Source organism: Fukomys damarensis, unplaced genomic scaffold (assembly GCF_012274545.1).
Source record: "Fukomys damarensis isolate Sample0158 unplaced genomic scaffold, DMR_v1.0_HiC HiC_scaffold_24, whole genome shotgun sequence".
Classification (NCBI taxonomy): Eukaryota; Metazoa; Chordata; class Mammalia; order Rodentia; family Bathyergidae; genus Fukomys; species Fukomys damarensis.
The window spans coordinates 336,713-346,776 of record NW_022900936.1 but is presented as its reverse complement, the minus strand read 5'-3'; the positions used below and the strand labels follow the sequence as shown (position 1 = coordinate 346,776).

General features: G+C 44.2%; 1 protein-coding gene across 1 annotated transcript in view; it reads left to right on the top strand.

Annotated features, from left to right (window-relative positions):
* Dip2a (disco interacting protein 2 homolog A) overlaps window positions 1-10,064 on the top strand; it is a 136,181-nt gene that overhangs the window by 999 nt on the left and 125,118 nt on the right. Inside the window, exon 2 of the mRNA XM_033755929.1 lies at window positions 4-19. Within this exon, the coding sequence (XP_033611820.1) occupies window positions 4-19 (16 nt within the window). The remainder of the gene's footprint in view (window positions 1-3; window positions 20-10,064) is intronic.

Here is a 10,064-nt window from a genome sequence, read left to right as displayed (position 1 = left end):
GAGCTGGAGCTGTCGGAAGGTGAGCGCGGGCGGCCGCAGGACCCCACCTGGGACCTCACACCCAGGACCCCGCCCCGCACCCTAGATCCCCACTCCGGACGCCCCGGGTCCGCTGCAGCCTCTCACCCCGGACCTCCGGAACCCCTCACCCTGGGTGCCCGGTACCCCGCAACTCCTCCCTCAGCCCCCCCTCACTTGGGACCCCGGAACCCTTCACCTAGGACCCCCGGGAACCCCACAACCCCTCATCCAGGAGCTCCTAGCCTCTCACTTGGGGCCCCGGAACCCCTCACCCGGGATGCCTGGAACCCCGCAACCCTTCATCTAGGATACCCAGAACCCCTTACCCGGGACCCCCACAACTCCTTATCTAGGACTGTTCTACCCTGCGCTTGGGATCCGGAACACCTCACCCGGGACCCAAAGTCCTTAACCCAGGACCCTGCCAGGCTCTCCAGCTCCACAGTAACCAGAGTCTCAGCCGAAGTGCTCCTCACCCCTGCCCACCAGGCATCTGCCCCTGGCCCCACATTTTGCAGGGGCTGCCGACCTCCCGACGTGCGCACCTTCCAGCCCTAGCCCTGGAAATCCAGATTCTGCGCCGCTGGGCCTCAGCTGCCTCACCTGTCAAATGAGGGGGTATCGGCACTTTCCTTTCAGGAATTTGAGGCTGAAATGCCTGAATACTGTATGCAAAGCGCTTCACAATTGGGAGGTTAGCTCCCTTTGTGGGATTTTAAAAAGTTAAACAAGTCCCATAAATAGTTGTCTGGGGCTAAGTAGCTTGGGAGGTCTACCAAGTGCTCTACCCAAGGTCTGGGTCTTGATAGTCCATGCAGAGCTCTGGAGAAGAGTTAATTGCTTCAGATAAGGAAGGCCTTGTGGCCCTCGGGGTAAAACCTAATGTTTCTCAACTTTGTTTTGGGGATTAAATGCATTTTCAGCTTTTAGAATCCATATTTTCATAACCCTATTTTTGCTGTAAGTTTTGAATTGGTATGTTTTGCTGGGGTTGGGGTAGTGAATTCTTAAAATAACAGCTACTTAAGGGCGGGTGATGTAGCTCAGTGGTGCGGCACCCGTCCAGCAAGTGCAAGGTCCTGAGTTGATCCCAGGTACTGGAAAAAAACAAAAATAACGCCTACTTAAATAGACACTCATGTATTAACTCATGTAATTCTTGCTGTTTTTAGGAAGGTGGATGCTATTATCTTTGTATTGCCTCATGCAAAGCCATATAATACACAAAATTTGGCATCTGCTTGCAACTATTTTGAATTCAGCATTCAAATTTTGGGGATGTGTGACACATTTTAAAAAATGGAAGTGCTGTTAAAATGTGTGGACTTCAGAATTCTTGGTGATTAGATACTCTTGGAAAGTCTGAAATTAGGAGTGGTTCTTCTGTACTGTATGGATTTGTTAAAGCTCTTCATCCAGGAAGAATACAGTACAGGTTAGCTTTTTCATATGTCAAACATGTTTTTGCAGATCGCTACTGTTTTGTGCTCCATTATATCATTGTTCTCTCAATTCCTTGTGGATCTATTTGAATATTTGTTAGGAGTTGACAGTTAACTAAATTGTTTCCTTTCCTAAAAAAAAACTTACTAATTTGTGTGACAACACAAATATTTCAATGAAAAAATATTTAAGTATTCTTATTTATTGGATCCATTTATATTGTCACTTTGGACAGAGATGTAGGGGTTGTATAGGTAAGAAAAGGGAAATAAGATCATATACCATAGAGAGGAACCTGAAAAAGTAGCTTAAGCTGAGAAGCGGGGTGGGCAGCAAAGTGTTAAAGCAAAGAGAATTCAGAGTGCTGTGGCAGCCAAGGAGGCAGCAGGCCTGGCTTCTTTCCCCTCTCCTAGACTGGCCTGACACCTTTCTTTTGGCCAAAATAGGTCAGCAGTTACTTAGTCACACTTGGCCCTGCTCCCAGGGCACTTTCACACCTGTACTGTTGGCCTCTACAGTTTGTGTTGTGATTGTTGTTGACACAGGACCTCTTCTGTTGGATGTGGAGATGTCTAGCAAAAGGGACCATGTCTTAGCCGAATTTTGGGATCTTCACACAATGGCTGACGTCTAATGAGTGTTTTAAGAATCTTTACTGAAATATGACACCTCAGGGTTTGATCAGCTATAAAACATCAGCCTTATTGACATTTTAAGGCTCTTATAAAGATTCACACAGTATATGAATGCTTTGAATCTTGCTGGCATGCTGGCACACACCTGTAATCCCAGTACTCAGGAGGCTAAGGCTAGAGGATTGCTGTAAGCTCAAGGCCAGCCTGGACTATATAGAGAGACCCCATCTCAAAGACAAAATAAAGCAAAACCTCAAAACAAAAAACAAAAACCTAGTAATATGTTTTATTTATAAATTAAGGAGTATAGGAATAAGGAACTATAGTCTTAAAGCAGTTGAAGTAGTATTTTGTCATCATTATTTTTATATTTTGACCAAGTAAAGGTTATAAAAAGTGGGACTGACTCTGTCATGTGACCTTGCCCTTCCTGTATTTAGGGCTAAAGAGATAAACTTCTGTCTAGTTCAGAATAAAGTGTTGGCTAAAAAGGGTAGCTTCTGAATATAACACTCACATTTTAGAGTTGTCCCTGCTAGATAGGTTAGAGGAGAGTGGGGCAGCTTACCACAGACAAGATGCTGCCTTCTTGGGGACTGGTGGGGGTCACACTTGACCTGGACAGTCCTGCATGCTGGCCCCTCAGCAGTCCACAAGTGGTCAGCTGGAACCGTCCCTGCCTTGTTCATAAATGACATACGTCCTTGCTCTCCAGCATCCCCCCTGGATTCCTAATGTTACAGTGAAGTGCAGCACCTCAGCATTACAGCCAAGTGTTAAGGTCTCCAAAGGTCTCTAGAGGCAAAGAAACTGAGGGTGGCACTCCCAGATGGAGGGAACCAAGAAATGGAAGCAGCCTTGTCCGGAAATCTGTGGGCTAGAGTGGGCTCATGCACTGGGTGAGTATGCTCCCAGAAGTGGAAGAGTGGAGTTAACAGAACATTTTGAAACCTTAGGTGGGAACATCGCAAAGCTCAGTTACGTTGCTTGAATGGAACATCTAATGTCTAAAACATGGGATGGGGGCTTGGTGCCAGACAAGGCCTGTCCTGTTGTGCATTATTTTCTTAACACTCATTCCTTGTAACGGAGATTGGCCCTCAGGGAAGCCTCTGGTCTTAGGATGCCCTGGTTTTCTCCCATAGGGAGGATTTACTGAATTTTGTATTATAGAGTCCCAAGAGGATAATCTGACATAGCTGCTTTCTTTTCCTTAATTTTTCTGCCTCGTTCACCTTTGTGGATTTAGGGTCTCTTTCAGGTTAAGATTAGGGTAACTGGTGGAGCTACGCAGAAGAGCACTCTTTCTTAGGCATGACCCAACCGGAAGAATTCATACAGTGTCTCCTAAAAGCACATCAGAATGTTCATGGATGAAAGGGAGATTACCCGAAGTATAACCCTAATTTTTTAAAGTATTCCCAATTTACAAGAATTCACAGCTCCCTTTGTGCTTTACATATGATTGTAAAAACACAACCTGGGACTTGCCTCACGGCTGATTTTGGCACACACATGCCCTGCATGCCTTGAAATTATGGCTGCTGAACTACTTTGAAAACGTGCACAGTGATGTAAAGTTTGTTCTTTGTTGTAGTGGCCTGCAGCCAGTTACAGAGCAAGTGCTCACACAATAGGCTGCATTTGTCCCACTCCTGCATCTTTATTCTGGTTAGTAGGTCTGAAGAGACCAAGTTTTATCTTTGGTCTGTTTCTTCTTTTTCTGCATTCTGATGAAGTAGGGATGGCCTGGATGGGGTCAGGTGAAGAGTGGTTGAAAACTTTGTATTTGTGTGGGAAGGGGCCTCTTTCAAGAAATATTTCATCTTTTTATCTGTCTTTACTTTCTAAAATCTGCAGTGTGAGTCTTAGTTTTTAAAAAGACAGTTTGCCATTGCCTTTATGTTAGCAGATGTTTGTTTTGCTTCCTAAATATTTTATGAAAGGTGAAAGTTCTGATGTCCAAATTCTGCTCATCTGTAAAGTCCAGCCCAAACATCTTATTCTGAACCCTTCCTAGTCCTCTCTGATGTGACATTTTCTTAGAACTTGCACCGCACTTGTGCCCTCTTCCTGAGTTTTGACTTTTAAAAAAAAATTATTGTATTTGTGCTTTAATTCAGGAATTATTGAGTGCTCCCTGGCTGCTAAGTAATTTTCCAATTGTCAAAGATAAAGATTAGCTCTGTTTTTTTAACTGATCACAGGCCTTGCACAATGTTGTAAAAGTAATGTACACACACAGCAGGGAAATGGAAAAATTTCAAGGAACTGTAGGATAGATTGAGACTCCTTCAGTCTTGGTCTTTTTCTGAGGTGATCTCTTTTCTGTTTCTTGTGTTTCCTTCCAGGAGTGATCTGCCAGTGATTCCCAAGTCATGGTTCATAGATCTTTCAGGATCCCTGGGATCCTTCCTGGAGGCTGTGAGGGGAAATTATTTTCACACTACAGTAATACTAAGGAGCCATTTCTGCTTTCACTGTCTTGATATATGTGGTGCTGGTCTAAAGCCAGTGTCCGGGAAGAATGCTGGCACTTTAAGCATGGTCAGTGAAGGGACCCCACACAGTACCCATGGTCACTGCATTACTCACCATGAACCCACTTGCATTACTCTCACATAACCCTAATGAAGTAGAAAAAATTAACTGTTGAAGATCACTGCCCTTGAGAATTTGCCTTTGTAACAGTCTGTGTGAAGAAATGGGAAGAGCTCATGTCCTACACCAGAAGGGGCAGCTCCTGTTGGAGGAGCAGCAGTTATGCAGTCTGAGTTACAACGAGCAACATGAATGAACTATTTTTATTGTGAAATGTAACTGGACAGATGGATGTCAAGCAAACTGCAGTTAATCCAATCTTTGGCATTTGGTTGCTATTTTCCTGAAACAAATGAAGGAAAATAACTGACAAATATATGACCTTACTTTTTTTTCTTGTAGTGCTAGAGATTGAGCCTGGGGGATTCCCACTAAGCCACATCCTCAGCCCTTTAAAACATTTAAAAAATTTTTTTATTTGATAATATTCACATTCTTTGACTCAAGTTCCTTGTTTCCTGGTCTCAGTAAGATATATATACATACCTTAAACATATGTATGCAATATTAGATTTTGATCAGTGCTGTCGAGTGAAATTAGGAGGAAAGAGGGATGTCTGGGGTCATGAGCTACAGTGCCACAGGAGTGAACAAGAATTCCCTGATGGGTGACATTTAAGCCCAGGTGAGAAACCTTGTACACTTTGGGAAATTTGTCAGGGCATAAGACAGGATGAGACAGGAGAGGGCCTGTTCTGCCTGAGGACCATGCCATGGACTGCTGGGGACCAGAAGGGGAGCAGTCCTCTAGGGCCTTCTGAAGGTTTGGAGGATGCATTATTCCAGGGGACAGGGTGATGTGCAAGAGGGCTGCCACCTGAGAGTTGTGTGTGCGGGATCTCTGTCCCCATGATGAGACTGGATGAGCAGGAAGAGGCTGGGGCCAGAGAGTGAGGGGCACCTGGTCAGTTTGATGGCCTTGCTGTTTCAAGAATGCACTCACTACTGCATCCAGTAAATGCTTAGCAAAATGTCTTGCATGTATGTAACAGGTGCTGTGAATGTTAAGAATTTGTTGTCCTGATGCTGTCACCTTCATTGTCAGTCTCATAGGTGTTTGAGGCCCTAATGTGCCTCCTGACTGCTAGTGGTACGGAGTTTCTGTGAGGAGTGACCTGCAGAGTTAAGAATTGGCCACTAACTCCTTGAGCGAGCTGGGGTCCCTGCTTCACACCATGACACATAAAACCATTTTCTTTTCTCCAGGGGAACTCATTATAAAGAGGTTCTTCTGGAGATCCTTCATCTTGTGTTTGCCTCCTGAAGTGGACAGTTCAGTCCCGAGGACTGAAGAGAGTGGCCAGTGGGGCTGGCCAGACTTGCGATGGCCTTGATCTCCATGCCAGGTGCTTGTGAGCAGGAGGAAGGGGTGGCACATGTTGCTTCCTTGAAGGAGAGAATTGCCCTTCTGGGCCAGGCCCCATCACACAGGGTACGGCTGTGGGTGGGTGATGCACATGCGCTACTTAGTTCCCTCCTTCTCTCCTTCTTACTAAGTGAAGTGACTGAGCATCCAGGGTCTTAGAAGTCTGGAGAGATTTAGGGGATGGGGCTCAGATAACTGGAGCGAAGAGTCTGGATGCGATGTCTTGCAAGTATGAGCTCAAGGAGCAGTGTCACCCCTTGCCTGGTGCCTGGTACCCCCTTCACACCTGTGTCCTTAGCCAGCACTAGTGATGTATGGCTGCTATGCCCTTCCTGTCATGATTGGGGCAGAGCAGTGTCCAGTCTTCTGAAAGTTGAAAATAAAAATGGAAGTGTAGGAAATGTAGAAACAAATTCATGGGAAATATTTTATTACTTCACTGTGGTGCAACTGAAGAAATGATAAAAGTGAAGCAAGGTTAAGTTAATGGGTTCACCGACTTTATTTTGCCAACACATTAAAAATTTTATTTATTAAAAAATTTTATTTATGTTTTAAAAAATTAAGAGAGAACACAAAATTAGGGAATAGTGTTACATAAGGACCCCGACAAAGTACTGTGTCACATCATCATTGTTTCAATTATGAATGGGAGCTTTTCAAAATTGTCATATTGTAGTTATTATTATTATTATTATTTATTATTATTATTATTATTATTATTATTATTATTATTATTATTATTCTTTGTCTTTTGAGACAGGTTCTCACTATGTGGTTGAGACTGACCTGAACTCACTATGTAGCCCAGACTGGTCTCAAACTCACAGTGATCCTCCTGCCTCAGCCTCCTGAGTGCTGGGATTACAGGAGTGTGCTACCATGCCCTGCTCAAAAAAATTATTTTTTAAAGGTTATTGTTTGAGTAGTTTTAGGTTCACAGCAGCATGGAGAGGAAAGCACGAGCTCCATGTGCCCCTGGTCCCCACGCACAAGTCTTCCCCCATCATGGTGGCATTTGTTTGTAATGGAGCTTGCTTTTGGGTAGGGCTAACACAGACCCTGTGGTTTAATGTTTATACCCTTAAGTTATCTAACATTTCCAGTATTATCCTTGTCTGTGTAAAAGACTAGGAAAATAAAACCTAGTTGGCAGAGAAAGAACTGTGTAGTCAGAGAAGACAAAACAGTTGAATATAATTGTTGCTTCTACTGTTTACCAATAAATAATGACTTGGTGTGCTGTGCCAGGCTGTCCTCCCCTCTCGCACAGGAGGGTGTTTCTTTATGCCTTGAGGTTCCTCGGTGCTAAAGGCTGCAGCTGAGATAAAGGCTGGGGAAAATAACCTTACATGGCTCTCTTTGGGGCTATGGCTTTGATCGACTAGTAAGGAAAAAGCAAAAATCTTATTTCTTTTTTAGGCTATACTAACTATTCATGACTTAAGAGAATATTTTGGAAGTAACAAAAGAGAACTTTATTCCCTTTCCAATTTAAGAACTTTTGCTGCAGTATGTTTAATAAAGAACCTTTGCACTTGGTCTTAAATGGCTTAATTGTTCATATGCTGAAACCTTTATCCACAATGAATTATATTTATGATAGGACTACAGAGGTAATGTCATGGAGTCATAGGGTGGGGCCCTCATGCAGTAGGACTGGTGTCCTAAGAAGAGGAAAAGACACCAGGAACAGGTGTGCAAGGAGAAAAGGCCATGAGGTTGCTCTTTGCAAGCTGAGGTGAGCAGACCACACCTTGGTCTTGGTGGTGTCCCCACATGGGGAGGACAGGTATCTGCCCGTTAGGTAAGACCCGGTCTGTGGTCACCCAAACATCCTGGGACTCCCTGGGTCATCCTGTTGCTTCGTGACACTCAGCAGACTGTGAGCAAGAGGCTTCCTGCTGGAGGGGCTGAGAGACCCTAAGTCAGGTGGAGGGGAGTACAAGAGATCTGTCCACATGCTGGAGACCCAAAGAATCCAGCCAAAGGCCTGGATCCATGGTAGTGTCCCATACAAGTCCAGCTGAAGGCCTAGAGCCCTAGGCAATGTCCTCCACTAGTCCAGCCAGAGGCCTAAGCCCATGGTAATGTGTCATGCAAGTCCATGTCAAGGTTCTGCACTGGGAGGCCCAAAGGCCAGTGGTGGAAGCTCGAAATTCTGCGCTGGCGCGATGAAGGATCCGTCCCACCAGGCTGAGGGACAAGCACTGGAGCCAGGAAGCAACACTCAAGATGAAGACTGGAGCACCCCTGATGGGAACAGTAGCCATCTCTTGACTGTGAGGACCAGGCTCCTCTGATGATAACAGCTGAGTTCACATCAGGAAAAAATGAGTCTTGGCAAGCATCCTATCTTCCCCTCCAGTTCTTTTATACTGTTGGCAGCAATGCTCAGGTGAGTCTTCCATGCTCAGAACCACGCTGATTCAGTTCAGCTGGGCGTTCGTTCCAAGTTGACCATTAGTTAATCCACGCTGTGTAATCTTTCTGGCTGTTTCTCTTTCTTTTTTTTACTATCTCCCCCGCACCCCCTGTACTGGGGATTGAACTTTGGACCTTGCACTTGTGTGGCAGGTGGCAGCACCACTGAGCTAAATCCCTGATCCTCTGTTTTTTGTTTGTTTGTTTTTTTATAAAGATTATCCTGGCAGCATCTGGAAGAGAGATTGAAGGGCTCTGAAACAGGGGGCAGAAAAGTTGGTTTAAAGAACCCATTGGGCTTCTCAGGTAAAGAAGTAGAAAGAGCAAATAAATACATGAAAAAATGTTCAACATCACTGGTCATTGGAGAGATGCAAATAAAATGCTGAGATTCCATCTCACTCCAGAAAGAATAGCTGTTGTCAAGAAATCAACCAATAATAAATGCTGGAGGGGCTGTGGGGAAAAAGTAACACTGCTCCACTGCTAGTGGGAGTGTTGACTAGTGCAACCTCTGAGGAAATCAGTGTGGAGATTCCTCAAAAAAATAAAACTAGAGGTTTAATTTGACCAGCTGTACCTCTTCTTTGTATGTTCTCAAAGAATTAAAAGCATCACACCACAGTGATATATGCTCACCCATGTTTATAGCGGCACAGTTTGTAACAGCTAAATCTTGGAAACAGCCCAAAGGCCCATCAGCTGACAATTGTATAAAAAAACGCGGTTTTTCTATATAATGGAGTACGGCTCTGTCGTAAAGAAGTATGAGCTTCAGACATTAATAACGAAGTGGGTGGACTTTGAGACCCTACTCTTAAGTGAAATCAATTGGACACACATGTTTACATACATTGTTTCTCTGGTGTGAAAAACAAAGTGGAAACAAGGACTAAAATGTATAATAGATATTGAGAAATGGGAAGAATATGTTCAGGTGAGAGTAGGAGCAAGGGAGGGGGATGGAGAAAAGAAGTAGAGGACAAGAAAATATGTGAAAATAGAAAAATAGAAACAGCTTTTGTACATCGAGGGGGAGGGGCTTGAGAGGAAGAAATGGGATAAAGAGGGGATGTACCATGTGCAGGTGCAGATTCCCTGTGATGAATGTTAACATCATGTATTCCTAAAACGTACCAATACATGTTTTATTATTAAAAAATAGAAAAAACAAAAGGATCTGTTGTACCCTGGAAGGGCTGAGCCCGTGTGATGGTGAAGACGTGGGATGTCAAGGCCATTGAAGGAGCCCCTACGTGACTGGTGTTTTGATGGGGTGACCAGGTGGAGGTGGTGCCACCCACGATATATGGAACAGAGATATGTGGGCCTGATACTTTGTAGAAATACAGTGGATCTAGCCTGACACATGAACAATTTAGGTTAATTAGGTTAATGTAAGATTCATCTGCCTCTTGTAATCTATAGTGTGTACTTAGGTAAACATCCAGAAGAAAGAAGACGTGAATAATTCAGGGGGCCTAGGCCAGAACCCCTACAGTACATACTGTGAAAACCTGTACTCTAATAAAATGGAAAATACAGAAGAAATGGACAGATTCCTAGATACATAT